Raw genomic sequence first — 27,209 nt, 5'->3', positions numbered from 1 at the left:
CATACACATCTGGGATGGCATGGGGGTGAGTAAATAATGAAAGAATTTTCATTTTGGGGTGAACTATCCCTTTAAAGCCTATGCATATCAAGATCATACCTTTAACAGTCAAACATATTATGCGTATATTTTTTAGATTGATGTTTAGATTAATGGACATGTACAATCTTTTCACATTACAACACTTTCAAACTAAAGAGTTTTGCTTTTTAAACACAATAAACTATTCAGTGTTGAAAGCCTACCGTTACAGCTGTTTATTTGGTTAATTGTAACAATAGAGGCTCACAATATATCAAACAAAAACAGCATTTTAACAAACAATGTGTGTAAATTTGTCTAGGTTATATCATTTTTTCTATATATTACATATGATTCAATACTGTCTAACTAAAACAGAATAAACAATCAACAGAAGCACATCATTACTTCAGACTTCAAGGCTTTAGGTTAATTGAAAAGAGTGTGTGTTAACAAGCAAAAATGAACAAACACGTACAGACAAGTATATTTAACGAACAGTCAAATGATTGCGACATAATGAGAGTTGTAAACAAAATGTAAACAAACACTTAAAATTTGTTTAATCTGCTGTCGATCAAAAGACAACCATGAAAAACGCAAACATCGTTCATGCACAAATGCACAAAATTGGATATGTCAACATGACAATGATGGAGATAGCGTGTGCGAGCGTCGTTCACAAACACACGGTCGACAGCAGGTGGTCTTAGATGGGCCAGACGCTTACACAGACAGACATATGTGAGACAGCTGATGGAAGCCAAAGCGACAGACAGGTTGGATGAGAAGATGGATCGAGAGAGGACAGAGAGGAATAAGGAGGTAAATACCAGTGCAGGAGAAGGGACGGTGCCTTTGGGACTGGTGACTATGCTGTTTTTCATGCTGTTTGACTGTGGCTGTGCAGAACACAAAACAGGGTGTTAAATGGAATCAGTGGGTGTTTTAGGGGCGAGAAGACAACAAAAAGAGAGAAATAAATGGGGGTAATAATGTGTTCGCAGTGAGAGAAAAAGTGTTTTATCTTTAGGCAAATGTGTACCCCACTGTATGGGGAACGTTTGAGGTTAACAAGGGTTACAATGAGCTGAAGGCCTTAGTAATAATACATCAAGTTTCAAAGAATTTGAACATTTTGCTCTGGGTTCAATTCCAGTTAAGCTCAAGTTAAGGGTTTGTCAATTACGTCATCATGACAACGAAGTTGCAATATTGGATATAACTTTACACAAATAAGTTTAGTAAGCAATTTATCACACTAAAATCACGTTAGCATGAAAAACGCTTAAGTCAAATGGCTATACATTTAAAACAATGTATTTGAATGTTTATCGATTGGTCCAATTCACTTCCATTGTACGTGCCTCAATGTAACCCAGTGTTTTGTTGATGTTGTTGTTGTTTTTTTAATGAAGGATGTCTCAAATGTATTTTTTGTGGTACCGGTAATCAACATTATGCCAAATGTTGTCGATTGAGCTTAAAGGGATAGTTCACCCAAAAAGTTTAATTCAGTAATTGTTTACTAACCCTTGTGTTGTTATAACCCAATATGACTTTTCTTAACACAAAAGGAGGAATTGTGAAAATAATGCTGTGCTCAGTGATGTCATACAATGGCAGTTTATGGCGACTGTTTTGTTTATCTTAAAACAGGTCCGCCGCAGTGATACTAAAGAACAGAACACAGCTGCAAACAAACCAGAGAACTGAACTAACAAAACATGTCTAAAAGAGTTTGAAGTCCAGGAATATATGCATTTCTATGCCCAGACTTATTTTATTTAACCAGAACATTCAATCAAACAGAGATGGATTGGGCGGGAATGTTTGTCACCTGTTCTCCATTCTGAACCTCCGCCTGAAGAGAACGATACCTCAGCGAAACATTAGTTAGGTGTGACATTCTTGGCCAAAATCAAGTTGTTTTTAACCGGCTCATGAGATGCTGGCAATATACTGTTATGAGAACGTATTTGGTCCGGTGCAATCACAGCGGGCGGTGTTACCCAGCGTGATAATGGCGAAAATAGAAACCAAGTGAATGACAGAATGTACCGTCGCTCGTCAAGGACAGTTAGGACAAAAACTCTGATGATTAAAACATACATTTCATTACGTGTCGTATGCCATCAGGTTAGGAAATGGTGTGACTGTGGCTTCTGCCTTCTCTGTCTATGGCTGCGTCCGAAAACTGGAAAATGCTGCCTTCGAAGGCTGTATACAGAGGCAGGATGAAAATAAGGTGCTCTTCAAACTGTCCTGAGACCAGTTGCCTTAAGACTTCCATTCATTCATAAACGCTGTCAGTTAAGCCTGAGTAACTGATTAAGATTTCAGATGCAGCCTATCTCTCTCAGTTTGAGTACTCCGGCTAAAATAAATATATAATAAGGCTGGGCATAGAAATGCATCAATTCTTGGACTACAAACTCTTCAGACTTGATTTCTAAGTTCAGTTCTCTGGAGTATGTACAGCTGTGTTCTGTTCTGTTCTTTAGGATCGCTGTCGCGGACTGTTTTTAGATACGTTTAGAATGAAACGTGTTTTCGCCTGAACGCCACATTCCGCCAGCAGGCCGAGTGAACTACTGGTCTCACGAACATGCAGAGGATAGCAACGGTCTGTCAACAGTTTCACTAATACATTACATTTTGTTTTTTTTCTCACCAAACCTTAGCGTATGCTTTCATTACAATCACGAATCTTATAGAGTAATTTATCAGACTTCTGAATTATACTTTTGTGTCCTTTTGAAGCTTGAAAATGTGGTCACCATAAAATGCCATTGTATGACATCACTGAGCACAAATTGTTTCACAAGTTCTCCCTTTGTGTAAAGAAAAAGAAAGAAAGTCAAATGGGTGCACTTTCAACACAGAAGTGAGTAAGCAAAGATTTTTATTGTAATTTTTGGGTGAACTAACCCTTTAACCTGTATTGAAATGGAACATTCCTACAGTACAGGACATTTTAAGAGAAAAATGAAATCATCATCACATATCAACCTTGCTGTAACATTACCATGATCGAAAAGCCAGCAAAACCAGTATCTGATCCTAGCAGCTGGTTTTGTATGGCTTTAACTGGTCCAAGATGGTCATTTATGATCATTATTACACAACTGGCCCTTGAATAATTGATTTTTATTGGTCAATCATTGCATTCTGCAGTTAAATAGTTTTTATCATGACCTCTAAACTGTATAATTGACTGACGTCCCGGGCAACATTTTCTCGTATCAGCCCACAGTCTCATGTGGGGTGCATAATCATCTCAAATCAGTATTTCATGTAAATCCTCTGTATTAATTTGGCAAGTAGCTGTGTAATACACAGTATAATGTACAATCAGATGATCATTATCACAAAATAAACCATACATAAAAATAAGTCAATTGAGAGGTCAGCCTGACAGACCATCGATGTCACGCCAATTAGACCACCGTGGACCAACAAAAAAACACCTTAAGCTACTATAATGATTTTTTCCAGCATGCTGAAATAATGAAATGGCAATTAAAAAAGAAAACACAGAAACCAGTCAAGAAAATCTATGCTTGGTCCATTGTTTTCTAAGAGAAAAATGTCAAAGTAAGCAAAACTGGAATCTATTTCCATAGTATCCACTAAATCCTTTTGAAGCTACAGGAAACACAATTACAGACAACAGCAGACAAACACACGGATGCAAAAGGAGCAACAGTAAATGCCAAGGACAAGAAGCATAAAATACATTTAACTTTAGATTTCATCTGCAGCAATCTTTGCTGAAACTAACAATCAAACAAACAAACACAGCAACGGTCCAAATTTACAACAACTCTACACAATATCAAAAACTTCGACCCAAATGCACAACGGCAGTCCCAAAAGCCCAGAAAGTTCCTGCATGTGCACCCTTTAATGACCCTTTAAATCAAACGCTTGACATATGAGCATGAGAGGAATCAATATAGATCATTAAAAAGGAAGAGTAGATTTGTTTGGCGTTGTGCTTTCAATGACATAAAAGCCCAACAGGATGAGCAAATGAATGAATGGAAAAACAAGAGTGAAATGAGAAAGGGATGGAGGGATAAAGAGATTAAGATTAAATATCATTCTCACCATGTATTGAACGGTGGAGCTCGATTTCCGTTTCTGTGTGTGGGGGCGTGATAGAAGGATGCAAGATGAAATGAAAGCGTTAAAACATGTTATGGATGAATCTGGATATGAGATGAGCATTCATCACACAGAAACTGACAGATATATGAAAGGTGGAAAGAGCAAGAAGTGAAAGTTTTGGCATGAGAGTGATCTGCTTGGAGTAAAAACCGCCATGTGCAGGGTTTAAAGAAAGTTACAAATGATGGCATACAGCTGAAAAGGCAGTGTAAATAAAAAAAAGGATATAAATTCAGTTTTTTTTTACTTATTTGCTGTTATTAAATTACACTACATATATAGGGATTATTTCGGTAGAAATTGGCATTGGCCATTAAAAAACTTGTTTTGGTCAACTAGTCGTGACTGAAATGTACACAACGTACATTTTTCATGTACAGTGTTAGGCAGTAGCATCACAACAAGTTTAAAGCTATTAGCTACATTTTTCAATAGCAAGGTGGAAGTGCAGATTTATTGCTGCAAAAATCTATTTTCTTTCATTGCCTTATTTTTCAGTAAAAATATCTAAACATTTTAAAAATAACTTAAAAAGCACAATAACATTTGATAATAAAGGCCCAATTTTCTTTGCTTTAAGTTATATGCGGAAAGTCAGTGGGCATGGCCATGAAGTTTTGATATTTTTGTGCCAGTATGCGCTTAGTCTAGTCGCAAGTGGGTTTGGCGAAAACTGTGCCTGCAAAGCACTAATGGGCTGGGTCAAGTGCAATTTATTTATGGGGTTCTTCTCCAGTTAGTGAACGTCTACGTCCTATATAGTCCATTCCCTCAAACTCCAGTGATATTAACAAAGACAGGACATTCATAAAAAACGTATGTTCTTTTGTGCATTTACTGCATCCTTGTTAAATGTCAGGCATATTTATATGACAGTGACATACTCCATTTATACATATGGAAAAACTGGTTCAGGATTTGGATGTAGGCTCCGTTAAAATGACAGAGAATGTAAGATTCTCATGAAAAGTTCAAATTGCTCTTTGTGCAAATTCTTTGATATACAATACACCCACAGTTTGCGTGCATACACCCACAGACAGTGCAGACACTCCAACCCACTAGATTTCGGCGAATTTACTTAATGCCTGCAAGTGCATGGGGGGTATCGGTTATCAGCCCAAAGAGAATAGGGCAATCACGATTTTGAGAAACTATGCAAGTAAGCACCCCCCTATACAAGAGATGGTAGCTTAGCTTACTACATTTTTTATTATATTTTGATCTTCGATATTAGGCTTTTAAGTTAAAAAATCCTTGACCACTAAGGCCTAGTCCACACAAATATGTTTTAGTTTGAAAACGCATCTTTTTCTCTCAGTTTTGGCCTTCTGTCCACATTAAGACGGCATTTTTGTGTGTGAAAATGTTTGAAAACACACTCCAAAGTGGATACATTTGAAAAGGCCGTTTTCACATTGTAGTGTGGATGATGAAAACGGATGATTTGGAAAACAATGCCGAATTTTTAGTCATGTGATCTATCCAACCAAAACAATCAAGATGGTGGCCTGTGTTAGCATTGTTGATAGCATTGTTAAAAAATAAACCTTCACATTGCATTCCTTCAAAGGAGAAGGGAAGTTTACTCGGAATTGTTGTCCGGCGATGGAACACGAGGACAATTGCGTTTCAGACCGTACATGCAGCGGGGATTTTCCGCATGCGCAGAAACACGAGTTAAGCGTTTTCATACGTTTCAGTGCGGATGAGCAACTTTTGGAAAGCGCTTGAAAACGTTAGTGTGGACGGAGAGCGTTTTGAAACGAAAACACAGTTTTCAAATGTATCTGGATTAATGTAGACGTAGCCTAAGACCCACTGCTCTGAAATGGCAACACAATTTATATTAATTACCTATTTACATTTATTAATTTTCCTTTTCTCTTTGCTGTCCCTTTATTTCACCCATTATTTGTTTTCAACCGAGAAGTTGACCGTTACCTACTTCTCTTATGTTTGTGAGAGTCCCTCAGGCTTAAACCATGGTTGTTTGTTTGTTTTCTCACAACTCATTTTTCCACAAAGAACTGCTTGATACTGCACTATGAAAGGCAAGACTGTGAGAAAAAGAGAGCGTGGAAAAAAGAGAGAAATGTCAGAATGAAGGAGTGTGAGAGCCAGTTGCTAAGCAATGAGCGAGGTGCTGTGGAAGTGTCTATTTTGGTCTCCTCGTTCCCTGGGCTCCGACTGTCAGCTATTCCTGGATCGAGAGCTTCATTCCCCACTGAGGTGGCCCACCCTCCTCTGGATCGGGATGGAGAGATACCATGGAGGGAGATCGAGGGGTAGGAGGAGAGAATGTGGAATGATTGGCCATGAGAGCGGGAACAGTGGCTCATTACTGCAGCTGACAATCACAGGGCCGATTAAAGCTCACACCTGCCTGAGCAGCTGATGAGAGCTCCAGAAACAGAATGTTCCTTTTGCAGGTGCCCTGGGGGCAGCTTTTAAGCAAATCTGTGTAGGAGTTGCACTCTGTAGTAGGAAGACACACAGCTGAATACTGTAATGAGAGCATGGTGTTTTCCAAACAACATTTTTTCCCCCTTGAAGGGCACTTTGAGAAGGGGACGCCACTCGAAGGGTTGTTCCAAACAAAAGTAAGAAATGTAATTTGTTCACAAAGGGCCCTGTCACAAGATTTTTAGTAATGGCTATATTCCAAATGTAATGTCATGCTCCCTTCAGAGTGCCCACATTAAGAGCTCTGTCCTTCGTAGTGAGTATGCCACAGGGATGATCACTTTCGATTTGAATTCGCTCACAGTCTGACTAAAGTGCTGACGGTGGACAGCAAGCAATGCTGATTCAGACACAACCACAGTCAGACACGCAGAGGCCAGAGAGAAACCGAGTGAGGGAGACTGAAAATATGGATGCACGATACGTGGTGACCGAATCAGTATAAGACAATACAAGCGCCTTTTTATTATCATATCTGAATAGGCCAATATTGGAAGCCGACAATATCCAATAATAGGGGTATTTTTTCACAAATCTATGGCAGGTTTCAGAAGTACTAAACCTTCCATCTTTTTTATTGTACATCTGGGCTGGGCTGGTAATCTGGCATACCAGGCATTTTTCCGGTGGGCCGATGCACTTTGGGGCTGATCAGGGGCGGACTGGCCATTGGGAGAACCGAGCGGGCAAGTGGGTCGGCCGCGATAGCAGAAAAGGACAGCGCCCAGTTTTGATTTCTCTTCCCAGTACCTTACAAGGGTTTTGATGGGCAATTTCAAATTTAAGCATGAGCCGCCACGTTATGAGCCGCCGCGTTATGCAGAACGGACCACAAAACGGAGCCGCGATATGCAGAAACGGACAGCACCGGAAGGAATTTCCTCAGATTGCTTTTTCACATCAGTCTCATAAAAACTGCATGCTATAAGTCTACATAATGTATGATTAATGCTCCGAACGAGGCAGGGCCGACTGGAGAGGATAATTCTCTAGATTATACTCCTCATCCAATCCCTTACAGAGGGCAGTCTGTGTTTCATTTCTAATTCAGCGGTGTGATGGAGGTGAAAGATGATCTTTCTACTCTGTCTGAGACGATTATACGTTATCAGAACAAACAAACCTCTCTCTAACAGCTCATACAGGTCGGAGGTCAACATCTGTGCGCATTCTCTCCAAGAAACACCTGCAGATCTGTGGTCAACCATCTTGTGACTTATAGGCCAAGTATAGGAACGCTTGGAATTGAAATGGAAATGGAGTCGCCACCCTAGCATGGGTACGACGATTGGGGCATGTCAGACAGTGACTGAAGCATAATGGTTAGATGATAAAGGTTTAATGACATTTAGAAAGATCAGGGTCGAATGCACAAGCTCACACTGGTTTTAGCTACCACCCCAAAAGCCCTAATATATTATCATACAGATACGCAACCAAGCCCTAACTCTAAGCATTTTTAGATACTGTATATGATTTATGACTCATTTGTCCAAATGAGGATAACCCATATATCCCAAAAGGGAGGTTTTATCACATTTAGTTCACTCCACTGTGCCCCCAAAGTATAGCTCAGTAAACCAAAACACACAGAGACTGCCAAATGGACAGAACATAGAGACAGAAGCTGCAAACGCAAACAAGATGCTCCAAGATCAGCTGTACAGATCAAGGACATATTTGGCGTTTGCCAAATCAAAATTTACACAGAAAAAAATTTAACTTTCAAGAATGCCTGCTCTGCAGGAAACCGAGCTAGGCAAACATTGCCAACATAATTTTCCTCCACTAAACACCCTGAACATATCCAAACATACACTGGCGTCCAAAATGTTGGAAAAATGTACAGATTTTGCTCATTTGGAAAGAAATTGGTACTTTTCCACCAAAGTGGCATTCAACTATTTTTCAGAACTTCAAGACAGCTCAGGTGACCTTTCACCCCACACTTCCTGTAGCACTTGCCATAGATGTGTCTGTCTTGTCGGCACTTCTCACACATCTTACAGTCTAGCTGATCCCACAAAAGCTCAATGGGGTTAAGATCCGTAACACTCTTTTCCAATTATCTGCTGTCCAATGTCTGTGTTTCTTTGCCCACTCGAAACTTTTCTTTTTGTTTTTCTGTTTCAAAAGTGGCTTTTTCTTTGCAATTCTTCCCATAAGTCCTCCTGAGTCTTCTCTTTACTGTTGTACATGAAACTGGTGTTGAGTGGGTAGAATTCAATGAAGCTGTCAGCTGAGGACATGTGAGGCGTCTATTTCTCAAACTAGAGACTCTGATGTACTTATCCTCTTGTTTAGTTGCACATCTGGTCTTCCACATCTCTTTCTGTCCTTGTTAGAGACAGTTGTCCTTTGTCTTTGAAGACTGTCGTGTGCACCTTTGTATGAAATTTTGGCCATTTCAAGCATTGTATAGCCTTAATTCCTCAAAACAATGATTGACTGATGAGTTTCTAAAGAAAGCTGTTTCTTTTTTGCCATTTCTGACCTAATGTTGACCTTAAGACATGCCAGTCTATTGCAGACAGTCAAGTGATCTTCTAGTACCAAATTAGCAATTTAGCATGATTACTCAAGGATAAGTTGTTGGAGTGATGGCTGCGGGTAATGGGGTCTGTCTAGATTTGATCAAAATAGTCAACTAATAGTCACTATTTTCAAATAGTGATGGTGCTGTTTTCTACATCAGTAATGTCCTGACTATACATTGTGATCAGTTGAATGCTACTTTGGTGAATTATCGTATCAATGTCCTTCCGAAACAGCGAAATCTGTACATTATTCCAAACTTTTGGCCGCCAGTGAACATAAAAAAAGATAAATGTACTTCATCCATCCATCCATCGTCAACCGCTTATCCTGTGTACAGGGTCGCGGGGGGCTGGAGCCTATCCCAGCTAACATTGGGCGAAAGGCTGGGGACACCCTGGACAGGTTGCCAGTCCATCGCAGGGCCACACATAGACAGACATACACTCACACTCACACTCACCTCCACATCCACATCCACATCCACATCCACATCCACACCTAGGGCAATTTTTTTGGAGACACCAATTAACCTAGCCTGCATGTCTTTTGGATGGTGGGAGGAAGCCAGAGTACCCGGAGAGAACCCACGCAGACACGGGGAGAACATGCAAACTCCACACAGAAAGGCCGGGGCAACCAGGGTTTGAACCCACGACCTTCTTGCTGTGAGGCGACAGTGCTAACCGCTGCACCACCGTGCCGCCCGATAAATGTACTTAAGAAGCAAAATTGCTTTCGATATTAAGACTTCAGAGTATGTATCTTGAATTAAGTGTATTTTTCTAACCCCATTGGCAAATAGTTCTTGTTAAAGCATAAATCTGGCTAAATCTACAGAGGAACGCATTTAAAACAAGGAAAAAACAATATGACAGTGGGGATAAGAAAAATAAACTTAATTCAACATCTATTCTCTGTAATTTTGCTTCTCAAGTAAGTTTATCTGGTTTTAAGGATGTTTCGATATTTTTACTGGAAAACCAGACAAAAAATACTGTTTACAAAAGTCAAACAAGGGTAGAAAGGGGAATAAAATAGAAGGAAGGAGAAGTGTGGAGGAGGACGTCTTACCTTGACATCGGCCTTCTTGTTGAGCAGACTCTTGGCTGCTGTAGACAAGGAGAGAGGAAGGGTAAACATCAGCACACTCGGACAGGAGCACCAGTCAACATTACCGAGTGCTTATGGTGCTCTCCAAACATGTCCCATAACTGCATCGCCAGCTGGCCAGGCAAATCCCCCCGCCCCACATTTAGAGGATTAAAACAGTTTAAAACACTACATGTGGAATGCACACACTGTACACACATGCATCACACACAAAAGTGCGTTGTGTGTTAGGATGCATACAATGCGGCTGAGCAGAATTCTTAAGAATGAATCTGAAATTATAATCGAAGCCTCCCATACAGGAGTGAGGGTTTAGGGATGGCCTTAGTGCATGCAGATGTGTCTAAGCGCATAGATGCACATGCATTTTTGTTTTTTAATCACAGTGGGGACTTCCATTGACTTCTCTTGTGTTATACAAAGCTAATGATATTTTCTGTGGCCAAAATAAACCTAACCCTCACGTAAATCTTTTTGCATTCTTTGATTTTCATAAAAACATTCTTTGGGATGTTTATTATGCCATTTTCCACCAAATAAAAAAACCATTGGCTGGCGCTCACCATCACGGCAAAAAATACAATTTCTAATAAGTATATTTGTCTTATTTTTCAGTAACAAAATTTAATAAAGTTTATGCTTATACATTGAAAAAAAAACTTTGCAATTGGGGTAAGAACATTTTTTAAATTAAAGGGTTTAATTCCCCTCAAATTAGGTTTATTTTTCTTACCCCATTTTACCCCCATAAACCTCACAAAACTTTGGTCCGATTTCTATGTAAACAAGATTTAAAATGTTATGTCATATTTCCTCTTCCGTCAGTTTGTCTTGTTTGATGGACATTTACATATTTTTACTGCAAAGCATGACAAAAATACTAAGGAAAATATTATCATTATATTTTTTGCATTGTGGGGAGTAGGCAAAACATGACCTACACTTACACAAATACACTTGTACAGTTCCAAAAGTGTGTTATCACAGCGATGCCATTGAAGAACCATTTTTGGTGTCCCAAAGAACCTTTAAGTGAAAGATTGACCATGGAAGTCTTGCTGGTTAAAGGGATAGTTCACCCAAAAATGAAAATTCTGCCATCATTTATTTGCCTTAATGTCCTTCCAAACCTGCATCTTTTTCCCCATATGATAAAATTGAATAGTGACTGAGGCTGACATTCTGCCTAACATCCATTTTTGTGTTCTATGGAAGGAAGCCATATGAAAGGGTTAAGAACGACATGAGGGTGAGTAAATGATGACAGAATTGTCATTTTTTTGGGGGGGTGAACTGTCTATTTAACTAGTGAAGAGGATAGGTGGAGACACCAGCATCCAAAACATAACATTTATGCTGGTGACCAGCAATGGTCTTTTTCAGTATGAACTTCTTTTTATCTTTGAGGACATCCCCAGATGTCCCCCCATTGACCAAGTGCAGCGAAGTACAGCGAAGTAAACGTGTGACATGCTGAGATGCTCAGTTCATGAGGAAGCAAGCACCTGTTACTGTGAAACGCTACATTGTCCTCACAAGTGAGCATGTTGAAGCTTTGTCAAAGTGAATAAAGAGCTTTAAAGATGCCAGCTGCAGATTCCTACTATACCTAAATGAAATCTAATGAAACTGAGCCATATCCAAATCCGATTTGAACTTTAAATTGTTCACATCTGCACTGGCATGACAGCACAAGAGATATTCTACATTTCTACAGCACTTAAGTCTATTGACTTATAATCCGTGCAGATATAGAGAAGGTGTGACGTGAAGGGGGCTAGAAAGAGAGGAGAAGAGAGAGAATCTTACCTTGACACACATTTTAGAGGCAGAGAGGAATGGAGAGAGGGAGAGATTGAGAAAGAACAGATTAAGAGAGAGAGAGATAACTGGCGGTTCGTCTGGAGGGCAAGGGTAGGGGGTTCAAATGTGTGCAAGTTTTGTGATTTCAAACTTAACTGGCATATAAGACAAAAGTCTTTGGTTTTATTTTCTAATGTTTGTCTATGGCATGTCACAGTAACGTTTCAATTCCTTTTCTTCATGGCATCATTGTAGAGACACCTAGGGGGCGTAACCAACTTGATTCACCAAAATCAACAGACCAAAAAACAAACAACACAAAGTCAAAAGGCTGTAAAAAGGTTTTCGCTGAGGTGGGTATCTGTGGGAGAAGAGATTAAAATAAATAAATAAATTAAACCATTTATTATGTACACTGGGAAGAACTTTAAAAGAAGAGTTGCACTATTGACCATTTCAAGAACTGTGACGTCAAGTAACAGAGACTATTTAGCAGAGACAGGCCACTTCTATTAAAAAGAATGGGAGAATGGTCAATGTAAAAAATACAGCCTCATCACCGCTGCCTTTAAACACGAGCGGTCCTCTCCTCGGGAGACCGATCTATACCTGCTGGCATCTTCGCGGGTCCAGGAACAGAGCGGAGAGGGTCCAGTGTGAGTTAGATGTGTCGCCGGACACTTACCCTGGAACCCCTGCGTGAGTTAGATGCGAAATCGGGGATAGGAGCATGCGTCATGGCCGGGCCGCTCGAGTGAATCCAGTATCCCACATGACTCGGATCAATAACATTTTACAGCTTATTTGAAATATGTTCATTTATCGTAATCTTGACCAACCGTTTTGGAGATTTCGGTCTTTCCCCATTCAAATAGATAGGAGCTGAACTGTCATAACGCTTGCTTACATAGAAAAATAGCTGCCCACACTGCCCAATAGCATTTCAAAAACAGCCACCGAGAGGACTGACTTACCTCGAAAAAGATACTTTGTTGAAAGGATCCGGAAATATGTTTGGACCGTTCTAACTCGATTGTTTTTTTTTACATTCTTGAAATGGTCTATAGGTAAAAACCATGCTGTTCAACCAAACTAAAATCAAAACATGCAACTGTGTTAAAATCATAACCACCAAACAAATCTTTTCAAATTTCACACACATAATGAACACAATTCTTCTGTACAAAGTACTACATTTAGCTTCTAACAGACAAATAAGCACAATTAAACGTTTATGGTGTGTTCACACTAGATGAACGACCCTAGAATTAGGTGCTTAATTACTAAAGGACATTGAACCCCCTTTCCTGAACACTTTAAGACACATGCAGTCAGATCAGATCAGGCCACGTTCTCCTGCATCACATGACATTTGTGTGCTCTCGTGCAACATTCAGTCACCAGTAAGCAGGCAAGAGAGCGAGAGAGAGAGAGAGAGACCTAAAATCAGAAAGCCAAGGGAAGAAAGACATAGAAGGAGACAGAACACAACCGATGAACACTGGTTCTGTGGATGGATGGAGCAAACAGAAGAGGAGAGAGAGAGAGTGGGTGATGTGTGATGAATGCAGAAATGACTATAAGGAGAGGATGAAGAAGAAAAGAGAGGGAGAGGTAGATAAAAAGAGAAAGAGAGGTAGAGATCGAGGGACGCTGCTGGAAAATCCAGCTTAAACTAGCGTATGACGGTAGCTGGTTTTACATCCTCAGCCTCTGGAATGTCTTTAAAATGGTGCATATTCCACAAGCATATTGTCAAATCGGTTAAAATTGGCCATTTCAATCTGATTGGATGCCTTTATGCAATTTTCGGGAATCAGGGTGCCTTGGTTTTTATTAGTCCACCAGAAAAGTTAGAAAAAGAAATAGTGACTGGATTTGCCAAGGTTTACAGGGTTAGTGGCATCAAATTTTTGACAGATACTCAGAGTTTTCTTTGAAGCACTTAGTAGCAAGTAAACAATCTGTTATTGTGCTATCATTGCTTTCTGATATGCCCGTACCTTAACGTCATGGAAAACAAAACGAACCATGGATGGTCGCTTCACAGTCTTATTCTATCTAATTGGATGCTTCTTGGCCTCAATAAATAATAGGGCTCGATTTCTGTAACCGTGCTAGGTGCAGCGAACATGAGTCAATTTTCATGCCAGGGCAAAGCAAAATCGGGCATGGGTGGGAGTGCATTTGCGCTATCTGTGGGTGTATGCGCGCAAACTGTGGGTGTATTTTATGTCAATGAAGTGGCGCAAAGTGCTACTTGCTCATTTCCTGATAAATAGGTCATTGCGGCAAGACATTTCAGAAGCACGTCTGTTTTCAGTGCAAAGTCTACTTAAACTCAGTTCCTGCATTTCAATTGGGAGATTCCACCAGCAGGCGGTAATAAAGTTAATTGTCTTTGTTTATATCGCTGGTGTTTTACAGCACAATACATTGTGGTTAAAAAATGTGACGATACGCATCGTGAAGATTAGACGTTTTTTATATATATATATATATATATATTATTTTTATTTTACAAGCATCTGTATCCAATAAGCATGACGTCCTGGCCATTCACATGGAAATCGCTTCATGCACAAAAGAAGCTTTAAAATGCTATAAATTATGCCTCAAATGCCACAAATGCTGTCAATTGAGTTTAACTTGTATTGGACCCAGAACATTCCTTTAATGGCAACAAACGAGATGTGCAAAAAACACGTATTTTAAATGTCTGTAATCAGTGACAGTGTGTATGCAGCATATGTATCTCACATAATTCTGTATTCTCAGTAAGCAGAATTATTAGCTAATATTTCCATTTGGTGTCACTGTCACCATTGCCCTGTTCTGGGATGATTTTTAATACCAGTACATCTCTAATGGATCACATAGCACTCAACGCACTCAACAAGCCACGTGATAAGTTGCGAGGGTTGATGGTCTCTGACGCGGAGGCAACTGGGATTCGTCCTCCCCACCCGGATTGAGGTGAATCACTACGTAACCACGAGGACTTAAAAGCACATTGGGAAAAAAAAGACTATCAGGGTTGCTATTGTGGGCTGCCTGAAAAAGCCTCGCCATAGGATAGTCTATTTTATGTTTTCTAATGGCATACTTATGTTCAGAGACCCTATCCTTTAAACGACGCTTCGTTCTCCCTATGTAGAAGCAACCACAACTGCCTGATAGATGATACACAACACTGTGTGTTGCTATTAATGAAGGACTTAACCTCAAAGGTTTTTTTAGTCTTAAAGTCAGTGTACTGTTTACCCTCCTTTATATTACAGCAATAATTACATGGGCCACATTTATATAAGCCCTTTAAAGACAGATGAAGCTTTTTGCTAGATAACAGAATTTTAACTAATTTGTCTTTTAGGGTCGGTGCTCTTCTGAAACTGATTTTGGGAGGGCCAGGAAAAACTTCCCTAAGAATGGGATCACTCTGGATCTTGCTTTATATGTAATATAAAGTACAATTGGATGTTTTTCAATGAACGCTTCCCATGGACAATTGACCCAAGTGTGCCGAATTGGATTAACCTGGCGATCGCGTTTTGATATTGCATGTTTTCATTTGTACTCCTGGCACAAATATCAATGTTGAACCCTTAGACCTTTGAAAAGATGTATAATTTGTTAACATTAATTACATATATAGACTGTAAATTATATATTAAATGTAAGCAGAGTGACATCACTCCCGAGTGCAAACAAATACGTATCAACAGGTTAAAGAATCGTGACCTGAACCGAACTGTGAGTTCAGCCCTTTATAGGAGTTACACCCCTAGAATGGACTAATAGGATGGAGAAGGTTCAATAACCGGAGAAGAACCTCAGAATGAAATTGCACTTGACCCAGCCCATTAACACTTTGTGCGCACAATTTTGCCAAACCCACTTGTGCCTACACTTAGCACATGCTTGCACGAAAATACCAAATCACTTAGCGTTAGCGCTCTTAAGATAGGGCCCAAAGATAAACATTTATGTTCAGTTTTGAAAGGAAATTACTGTCCGTTTGGAAAATAACAAATAAAACAGCGAATACATATACTGTACATGCACAAGAACTTAACAGACCTTCAGTGTGCCTGATATCAACATGCATCAACACAGATGAGAAGCACGCACATCTGAAGCTTAGTTAATACAGGTACTTTTCTAAAATAACAGAATTCTGTAGAGAATAACAGAGAATAGAAAAAAGTGCAGCACATTTTTTCTGCGCTTTCTTTTTCTTCTTTTACACTTTATTATCATGAAGTAATACACTGATGTAGAGACTGATGTATGTCGCCATGAAATCAGAGACCCTCCCCTTGAACACAAGTGAGATTCATTTAAGCGACCAGGTGTAAACAGCGATGTGTCTCACCTGACCACTTGTGATTGGATTGCCCATAACGCATCTTAATCCCAGGTGTAATCTGGGCCAAAGCTTTTCATTTAGGGTCATTAGCTGGTCCAAGTTAATGGCCACAAGTTAATCTTGCCCAGTGAGGGCAAGACTGACCTGGTAGACCCTCTTGGTCAAGCTGGTTAGAACAGGTAGACCACCTAGGACCAGCAAGCAACCAGCTACCGTGTTCCAAAAATCAGCTTGACCACCTTAAACTGGTGGGACCAATTTTTTTCCAGCAGGGGAGACAAAGGCTGTGTTTACACCTGGTATTAAGATGCGTTTTGATGATTCGATCACAAGTGGTCAGCATTATATACAGGTGTAAACGGGGTGGAAAATCGTTTTTTTGATCGTATGACAAAAACCACATATGAAGATGGTCAAAAAAAGCATTTGACCACATCACATTTGAGGTTTAAACGCTAATCCGTCCTGAACGCATCCCGGACCCAGACACTGATGAGAAACACTAACACCTGAAGTATAACTCAATAATAATGAATAATACATAACTGAGAATTCTGCTTGAAATGTTGCGAAAACAGCGCACCGGTTTTATTAGTGCTTTTATGGTCTTTTATGACTTTTTTGCTGTTTATTATCATGCAGAAACACTGACATAACGATTCATGTATGTCGTCATGAAATCAATCACAAGTGGTCACAGGAGACGCATTTAAGCAACCAGGTGTAAACAGCGATGTGTCTCGCTTGACCACACGTGATGGGATCACCCAAGGTGCAACTTAACACCAGGTGTATATGGGGTCAAAAGGAGAGAAGTTTTGTGACTTATGGTGACTACAAAAGAGGTCTAGATGGGAAGGAAGAGATATGGAAAATTAAGAATTAAAAGAGAGTGCGATATCTGACGGCCATTCCTTAAAATTAGCCAATGCTGTCCACAATGCAGAGTTTGAGAGCACTGTAACCGTGGCATGCTCCAAGCTCCATGCTGAACATGAATCATGATGTATGGGAGAGAGAGAGAGTTAAGTGGAGAAGATGTACGGATGATGGGATGCGAGCTCCAATGTGAGGTGAGGGGGCGGGGCTACCTTGTTCCACCAGACTGGTGGTGGTACCGGCCGCGGCAGCTGCGGCGATGGCTGCGGAGACGGTGGCGGGAGCTGTTGTCTGCCTGCCCACTGTCATACACACACAGACACACACATATGCCAATAATGTCATAGATATTTAGGGGGGAATTCACTAAGAATGAAATGTGAGTATTTCCATTTTTAGCTGAATTTTCCCTAACAGTTACTGGTCAAGATGTAGGTTTTGTGCTGAAATGAAGTGCGCAAATGTGGTGCAAACATTTAGTGGATTCGCCCCTGAGAGAGAGAAATGAGAAGGCAGAGAGGAGGAAGAGAAGTGTGTTAGCAAGGAGAGAGAGTTTGCCGGAACACACACTTTTGTCTGCAACCAGAGACGGGTTTTGAGGGCACCCTGCGAGAGAGTCCATTACAGTAGTTGGCGTAAACATATACTGTAATAAGGCTTACCCTGTCACGCTGGAATAAAGGAAAATCTCATTTTATTGTCAAGCTCTCCTCTGGGAGACACTCTTCTCTATCAGCAGGGAATACATCAGCACGGTGAAACCATATTTAGGGATAGAATCGAGAAACAATCAGAGATAGACAGAAGGGGGTTGCACTTGAATAGAATAGAAAACAAATCTAAAAGAACCTGACTTGATGTTAAAGGGATAGCTCACCTAAAAGTGAAAATTCTGTCATAATTAACTCACCCTCATTTTGTTCCAAACCGCATGAAAAATGACTCACATTTCGGGTTGTTTTTCACCAAAACGTCAAAGCGTAGGCCTTCTGAAGACTTGGAATATGATGCATGAGTCTTAATGAATTATTTTTATGATACTTTAGGGTCCCTTAAGTGAATCACTATCCACTGCCATTGTATTGAAAAGACATTAAGTCGATATTGAGTCTTCTTGTGTTCCAAATTATATGAGGTTGAGTAAATGATGACAGAACTGACATTTTTGGGTGAACCATTGTTCAACTATGGTATTATTTGTAGTAAAACTGTAAACACAAAATTTACCATTGTGTCACTACAGTAACCATATTTAGCCATATTTGTAAACCCTTAGTAATAAAAAGGAGAACCAAATGTATTGGAAATTAAAATTATAATCATTCTGCCAAAAATCAAGGTTACTACAGTTGTACTACAGTACCATCTTATGGTTCCTACCATAAAATAAATAAATAAAAAGTATGCCCTTACAAATATTAACCATGGTTTCACTATAGTACACTGGGAGAATTATCCACGTTTCAATTTCCATAGTTTTACTTTTCCTTTATAATTTTTATGGTTTTAGTTCAAAAAGCATGATTAAAATATGGTTACTATAATAAAATCATGGTAAATGTTGTGGTTAGTGTGGTTTAACTACAAATACCATAGTTAAACTAAGTTTACTTTAGTAAAACCATGGTTAACATTCATAATAAAGCTACTGTGAGGGAGCTCAAAATAATTGTGAGGGAACGCAAAACTACTTTCAGAAAATAAATTCCCTCCCTGTCCCTTAAGGGGCTCGATGCCACTCTCAATGGATTACAACAGAGTTTAATGTTAGCATGTCGCTAAGCTAACAACAAGATACTCTGTTAAGCATAAAAACACATCACACAAATCCACGGTAAAATACTCCTTTTAATTAGATTGAACTGTTTTTGAAACAGAAAACAAAGCTCCCTCCACAGTACACTCACGCCATTTATAAAAACTAAGCTGCAAAAAAAAACAAAAAACATTTAATTCTGAAAACCTCATGGTCTCATGGTTTTAGCATGCTTCCCATTGATATATAACAGCTCACGATTCCATACCAGCAGCTATTCATTTTTGAGCAACCAAGCTAGGGCATTACTTATAAGTGCAAAGAGGTTAGCCAATCCTAAAAGAGGATGTTTTAACACGTAAAAGTTTTAAAGGTAAAGTAGCAAAAACAGCCTGTTTAACGCTAAGAGTCAGAGAGCGAGGGTGGAAAATGGCCATGAAATACTAAATTACGACCTAAAATCTTAACTAACATTAAAAGTGGAATTCAATGGGTTATGCTAAAAACGGATAGAATATACAGAATCTCCTTTAAAGGAATAGTTTAGCCAAACAGGAAAATTCTGTCATCATTTAGTCACCCTCATGTCGTTCCAAACTTGTAGGGCTTTATTTCTTATTTGAAAAACAAATGTACATGTTCTAATGAATATCCTGGTGCATGGTGCATGGTTTTCAATACAATGTCAGTTGATAGCACTTTAAAGCTGAAAAAGTATCATAAAGGTAGTCCATGCGATTTTTGTGTCATATTCCAAGACTTCTGAAGGATTGTCTTGGTTTTAGTGAAGGTTTTAGTGAAGTAATATTTCAGTGAAAATCTAAGACATCTGTTGCGTGTTCATGAGAGAAGCTCGTTCACAGTGGCACGAGTGTTGAAGAGAGAACTGGCATCGTTTGGTGCTAAAAACAATGCAAGTTTTTGCATGAACACACAAGCCACTGTGAGCGAGAGTAAATTATGACAGAATTTTCATCTTGGATGAGCAATCTCTTTTAAAAAAAAAAAGGCTGAATAAAGAATACAGGAGTGACACACGAGGGCAAACGCGTGGAGTGAGGTTCGGACACTCCCATGCCTCCTTTACCACTGAGGCACCCTGCAGGAAGAGGTAATTACAGTAATGAGAGCAGACAGAGATGACGGCTAATGAGAGAGAAAGAGAGAGAGAGCATCTAAAATGCTCCTTCACAAGAACACTGTTGCATCTGCCCACCAGTCTGCTGTTGAAGTGCAAGTGTGTGAATGTGTGTGTGAGTGCGCTTGGGTATGAGAGAGCAGATGCTTCAGTACAGCAGAAATGAATAACATGTTATTATAAACGCCAGTTATCACACGCTGTTTGCCGCAGCCACACATTTACAATTCTCCATCCCTCCAAGAACAGATCTGCTCATCTTTGAATGAATCTGTCATGATACGACCTCATCTTATGTGTCCAGCTGATCTCAAATTCTACAGTCGACCAGGAACCAATGTATTGTTTGCGTGTCTTTGAAATTACTTCATTGGAAGTGTCCATAGCTTCAGAGCACAAGACAGGAGATTGAGATTAACATTTAAAGGAACAATTCACCCAAAAATGAAAATTCTCTCATCATTTACTCACCCTTATGCCAAGAACATTTCAGCTCTGTAGGTCCATATAATGCAAGTGAATGGTGACCAAAACTTTGAAGCTCTAAAATGCTCCAGTGGTTTAATCCATGTCTTCAGAAGCGATACAATTGGTTCTGGGTGAGAACTGACCACATTATAAATCCTTTTTTACTGTACATTTAGCCATCGCAGTCCCTAGGCACGATCGTGATTTTAAGCTCGATTACACTTCCTAGTGCTTGACGCGTGGGCAGAGTGCTAGATGATGATGGGAAGTGTAATCAAGCTTGAAATCACGATGTCAAGATTTATAGTGGAAAAAGGAGTTTCATTTTGGTCTGTTCTCACCCAAAACCATTACATTGCTTCTGAAGACATGGATTAAACCACTGGAGTTGTATGCTATACGTTTATGCTGCCTTTATATCACCATTCACTTGCATTGAATGGACCAACAGAGCTGAGATATTTTTCTAAAAATCTTTCTTTGTGTTCTGCAGAAGAAAGAAAGTCAAACACATCTGGGATGGCATGAGTGTGAGTAAATGATGAGAGAATTTTCATTTTTGGGTGAACTGTCCCTTTAAGGGTTTGTGTTTTTGATTAATTTAGAATGGGAGTCAGGTCTCTATTAAAGGAATAGTTCACCCCAAAATGAATCGAATTGTTTACTCACCCTTGTATTCATAGTGCCCTTGTCTGTCAAGCTACAAAGTGGACAAAAATATGCATAATAAAAGCACCATAAAAGTAGTGCGTCTGACTTGTGCACTATAGTCTTAGTCTAGTATAAGACTTCTGAAGTATTTAAGTCAAGTGCATGAGTCCTATGGACTACTTTAATGGTGCTTTTTGTCCTTTTTGGAGCTTGATAGATGTGGTGACCATGAGCTGTTGTAGTATGGAAAAGAACATTCTCCAAAACATCTCTTTTTGTGTTCCACAGGACAAAATAGCAGTAGGGAATGACATGAAGGTCCCTTTTGGGTGAACTATTCTTTCAATATTTCAGTAATGAAGTGTACTCTTTTTGTTGTATGTATAAGAGCAATGGGTGTGTGGAACAGGCTCAAAATAAACTTACTGGAGAAATTTCGTGACACCAGCATGGTGGTCAAAATTGCACCCTATATATGAAAAAGGGACAAAGAGATAAAGAGAAACAAAGCGGATGGGTTTCAGACACATAACAAGGAAATGCATTGTAAAGAGATATTATATAACCAATAAAACCTTAAGTTTCCTTCTCGCGTTAAACTTCTTCAGGCACTCGACTGTTTCCTGTCTGTGCATCATGGAGGCCACAGTGGATCGTTGCTGTGGGAAAAAGAGCCATCAAAATATTAAAAGTCAAAGTATTTACTGCATGCATCTACCATATAAACATACCAGCAGACCTGATGAGTTGTTATGCATGTAGTTTAGGGTCTTTAAGTCAACATGAAATCAAATTTTACTATAGAAAATGCTTGTCTTTGTAATCTTTCATCAAAAATAGCAACTTGCTCCATCTCTGAAAATGACTTTCCATGTAAAAAATCCCCTTGAAACCAGATGATTAAAAGTCATTGAGCAAAAATGCAAATGCCACTCGCTTTGATATTTTGTTATCTTATGCAATGACATTCAGACTCTGTTAAATGCAGCTTAAGAGTCCAAATATATTTTAAGCCCACTGTACGTATATATTCTGTATAGTAGGTATTGTGCATTGTTTAGGGGTACTCACGCAGACCCACGGGTGTTTCAGGGCCTCTTGGGCCACGATTCTCTTGGCTGGATTGATGGTGAGCATCTGATTAATGAGGTTTTTGGCTTCAGGTGTCACCGTGTCCCATTCTGGGGAGGGAAACTACAGGAAACGTGAATAGATCAGTCCTTTTTGGAATATTTTGACACATTACAAGGCCTAGACGAGATCCAGAGGACAAGTCCGAAAACTAGTGAGGACTCACGTCGTAAGCCCCGGCTTTGATCTGTTGATAGAGTTTGTGCTGGTCTTCATCCCAAAATGGAGGATACCCCACCAGAAGGATGTATAGGATGACTCCTGCAAAGAAATTATTATTATTTCACTTCTACCAGGGCTGGGTACAAAAAAATTATTTTCCAATTCATCGCGATCTTCATTTAAACGATCGCGATATCGAGTCTTGAAATCATAGATCGCCAGTTTTGGTTGTGTTGATTATAATATCTGTTAAATAAATAGCAATTGCATAGTTTGGGCTTTGTTTTATTTGTATTATTAATATAAAATGTATGTACCAAGTTAGAAGGTTCTGTTTAACTTAATTAATTTATGTAAGCAAGTGATTTGGGACACTAGTGACGACGTAATCCAAAAAAGCAAAAGCTTGCACGCAATATCTACAGAAACAATCTTCCAGGATATCTATTAAGAGGCCAAAAATTGCCAAAAGGACACTAAAACTGAAATATAACTTAATTAATCAGAATCAAATCAAATCGTATCGTATCAAATTGGTAATCAAATTGAGAGCTTGTGAATCAATGTCGAGTCAAATTAGTATTATAATATGTATCAAAGCCCGGCCCTACTAGATTTTATGCTACACTCAAAAAAATAGTCAACCTATTTTATTTATTTATTTAAAATGTTATACCCTTTTCTCCCCAATTTGGAATGCTCAATTCCCACTACTTAGTAGGTCCTCGTGGTGGCACGTTCAATCCGTGCATCTTATCACGTGGCTCGCTGTGCATGACACCGCGGAGACTCCGAGAATGTGGAGGCTCATGCTACTCTCCGCAATCCACACACAACTTACCACGCACCCCATTGATAGCGAGAACCACTAAACGCGACCACGAGGAGGTTACACCATGTGACTCTACCCTCCCTAGCAACCGGGCCAATTTGGTTGCTTAGGAGACCTGGCTGGAGTCACTCAGGCCCATATTTAGTCTATTTTTAAGATTTATGCATTTCAATTTCATTACAAAATTCCATCAAATTGAATTGTGCGATGTTTAAACAAATTAAATGAATACAACTTAAAATGTTGCTATGAAATTGAAAATAATTGTTTTAGTGTATTCTATATAAAGCTTCAATGTTCTAGCCATTATTACTGATGTCCTGCTGAACTGAATTATTTAGTGAAACCGATTCGCAAAGCATTTGTTAATCACTCGATTTTAAGGAAGAACTTTGTTTGGGAGTCAAACAAAGTTAGGTGGCATTTTCAAACCATAAACAACAAAACATTTGACACAATCTTTACAACCTAATGAAAATCATGGTAATAAACAGCAGTATTTAAAATACCTATTCTGTTTATTCCTCACACAAAGCTACGATTTCCTAAGATTGGGAATATAGTACATATAGACAACAGTTTTTGGTGCTTTTAAGTTGTTTATTGGTCCTTCTGGAGCTTGACAGCCATGGTTACTATGAACTCATTTTTTGGATTGGTTCTGCCTGTGCAAACAAAACAATCTGCTAAAATAAATCAGACTTCTCAATGCTACCAGGCTTCGGACCTGCTAATTTGCAAAGTAATAAAATCACTCAACACTGTAGACGAGGAACACGGCAGTGGTGGCTGAGCTGATGAAAGCAGCACTTGGCAACGGCCTCTTGACAACACCTGCAGTAGAAGAGCTCTCCACATCTGAGAGCTGATGTGTCTGAATATGTGTGGGGTGTTGAAGAGCGAGAAGATTGAAATAGATGTGAAGAATCAGGGAGAGGAGAGATTGACTCACCACATGCCCAAATGTCCACAGGTTTCCCATAAGCCTCCTTTCTTAACACTTCTGGAGAAAGGTAACCTGGTGTACCAGCAAACCCTGTAGAAGAAAATAAAACTTCACCTCTGAAAATGCCTCTTCCAGTATCTTTCCAACTCAACGACGTCTGTATACTGGTGAAAACGAACTGGGCATTGAAACACGTTTGACTTTCTTTCTTACGAGGAAGACAAAAGGAGATTTTCGGCAGAACTTTAGCTTTAGTCACCATTAACCTTTATTGCATCTTTTCATTCGATGAAAATGTAACATTCTGCCAAATATCTCCTTTTGTGTTAGAAAGTCAAATGGGTTTGCAACCAAAGGTGTGTGACAGAATGCTCATAGAATTTAGATTTTAGGGTGAAGTATACCTTTAAATAAGCAACAAGGATTTTTTTATTTTATTAAATAAGTAATATATATATATGTGTGTGTGTGTGTGTGTGTGTATGTATACAGTAATATATATATATGTGTGTGTGAACAGTAATATATGTGTGTGTGTGTGTACAGTAATATATATATATATATATGTGTGTGTGTACAGTAATGTGTGTGTGTGTGTATACAGTAATATATATATGTGTGTGTGTGTGTGTGTGTGTGTGTGTGTGTGTGTGTGTGAAAAATATAAATAATTATATATATATATATTCCTTAAAAACAAGATACATTTATTTGAGCAAAATTGCATAAAATCTTAAGACTTGTTTTCAAAGAATATATCTTGTTTTTCTTGTTTTAAGCATTTTAAGCATGTTTTAATATTGTTAAAAATAAAAATAAACATGCCTTAAAACATAACTCCAACAAAATTTTATGAGGTTTATGCCTAAATAAATCTATAATAATTTGCCCGTAGAATTAATTAGAGATATATTCTCTGAAAACAAGTCTGACTATCTTTCACAATTTTGCTTTTAAGTTAAATAATTCTTGTTCTAAGTATGTTCAGGTGTTTTTAATGAAAAACAAGAAAAAAGACGAGTTTAAGAAATGATTATTTTTATATTAAACATTGAGTTTTCAGATAGAGAGCTTAAAGTGACCACGTACCAAACCATGCCTGCTGGTCTCCTTGCACTTCAATGGCCAGTCCAAAGTCGGCCAGCTTGACGGCAGCGTTCTTACATTTACTGGCCAGGAGCAGGTTCTCCGGCTGGGGGGGAGATCACTCGTATTACCAAAATCTGATACATGTCACCTTTTAACACTTAACACATAACATACATCCACAGCTGCTCGCGAGATCCAGCATACAAACAGAATCATCTCCCAAAATATATGCTGTGCCGTCCCCTGTAGCTTGCAAAAAAGCACAACGTTATAGCAATTTCAGATCTGAGAGCGTGACATATTGTATATTGGAAATATGTATTTGACCCGATATTCATGAGAGCTCTATATCCTGTTCATGTCTACTCAACAGCATGTTTACCGCTACTCTGTCATTCTACCCCATAATGTTCTTTACAACACCTTCCTCAGAGGCCCGACTGGATTATCTTAATTGACAGGATCAGCAATCCCACCGGTGTTAAGAGATTTCAGGGAAATTAGCTTAGTTTTACTTTAAATACAAGATTTACGCACACACACAGTTCTTTCTTCTGCACAACACACGTTCAGGTTTTTAGAAGAATATTTCAGCTCTGTAGGTCCATATAATTCAAATGAATGGGTGCCAATAATTTGAAGCTCCAAACATGACATAAAGGCAACATAAAAGTAATCCAAATGACTCCAGTGGTTAAATCCATATCTTCTAAAGTGATATGATTGGTGTGGGTGAGAAACAATCGATATTTAAGTCCTTTTTTGCTAAACATTATTCTTCTGACCCAGTAGGGGACGTATGCATGAAGAATGCAAATCGCCAAAAACACAAGAACATGAAAGTGAAAGTTAAAATAGAGACTGACTGAGCAGGGAGGGGAATGTATAGTAAAAAAGAACTTAAATATGAACCTGTTTCTCATCCACACCTATCATATCACTTCTGAAGACATGGATTAAACCACTGGAGTCTTATGGATTACTTTTATGCTGCTTTGTGTGATTTTTGGAGCTTCAAAATGATGGTAGCCATTCACTTGTATTGTATAGACCAAAAGAGCTCAGACATTTTTCTAAAATCTTCATTTGTGTTCAGCAGAAGACAGAAAGTCATACACATTTGGGATGGAATAATGGTGAGTAAATGATGAGAGAATTTTCCTTTTTGGGTGAACTATCCTTTTAAAAGAAAAGTTTTTATGGCAGCATTTGTTTGCAGATGCCAATTGGTTTCATATTAAGGTAATGCAATGACATTTAAAAAAATGTAAGTTCTCACTTTGTTTTTAAGAAAAACGTTAATGTCTCAGTAAAGCTACTGTCATTTAAGTGTAACAATTAATAACATGGTTCAGAAAGTGTAAGTGGCACTTTGCGCTGTTCTTAAGTAGGTTATGTTCCCGCTTCTCTGGTGGATGCCAGGTGGGAGATTGAGTCCAGGGGAGCAAAGCATCATGGGTATTTGAGACTAAATCAATCTCGGATCTACAGCTGCCGAACTCCAAAGAGACGAAAACTCACGGTCTTCTTTGGTTCAATCATCATTGCCATCTGCTCGAACTATTTGTGGAGCTCAGATGGCGTCTCGGCGTTCCTGGCCCATGATTTGGGCTGTGTTCTGATTGCACACAAGCCAAACAAGTTCAACTACAAAAATTAACTCCACCCCGTCCTGAA

The 27,209-nt window shown here is 39.1% G+C and overlaps 1 protein-coding gene across 3 annotated transcripts in view; it reads right to left on the bottom strand.

The window, feature by feature from the left end:
* The window catches only part of LOC127635639 (calcium/calmodulin-dependent protein kinase type II subunit gamma-like), a 76,626-nt gene that overhangs the window by 18,357 nt on the left and 31,060 nt on the right, over nt 1-27,209 (bottom strand). For 2 of the 3 annotated variants that reach the window (XM_052115804.1, XM_052115807.1), the window contains 9 exons: nt 25,533-25,635; nt 24,450-24,533; nt 22,670-22,764; nt 22,444-22,566; nt 21,948-22,031; nt 21,799-21,841; nt 17,572-17,661; nt 10,270-10,307; nt 855-923 (listed from right to left, as the gene is read on the bottom strand). In XM_052115804.1, the coding sequence (XP_051971764.1) occupies nt 855-923; nt 10,270-10,307; nt 17,572-17,661; nt 21,799-21,841; nt 21,948-22,031; nt 22,444-22,566; nt 22,670-22,764; nt 24,450-24,533; nt 25,533-25,635 (729 nt within the window). The remainder of the gene's footprint in view (nt 1-854; nt 924-10,269; nt 10,308-17,571; nt 17,662-21,798; nt 21,842-21,947; nt 22,032-22,443; nt 22,567-22,669; nt 22,765-24,449; nt 24,534-25,532; nt 25,636-27,209) is intronic. The other variant, XM_052115806.1, reaches the window with a different exon arrangement.

The sequence above is a fragment of the Xyrauchen texanus genome, chromosome 43 (assembly GCF_025860055.1).
Source record: "Xyrauchen texanus isolate HMW12.3.18 chromosome 43, RBS_HiC_50CHRs, whole genome shotgun sequence".
Classification (NCBI taxonomy): domain Eukaryota; kingdom Metazoa; phylum Chordata; class Actinopteri; order Cypriniformes; family Catostomidae; genus Xyrauchen; species Xyrauchen texanus.
This window is presented reverse-complemented; position numbering and strand designations above follow the sequence as displayed.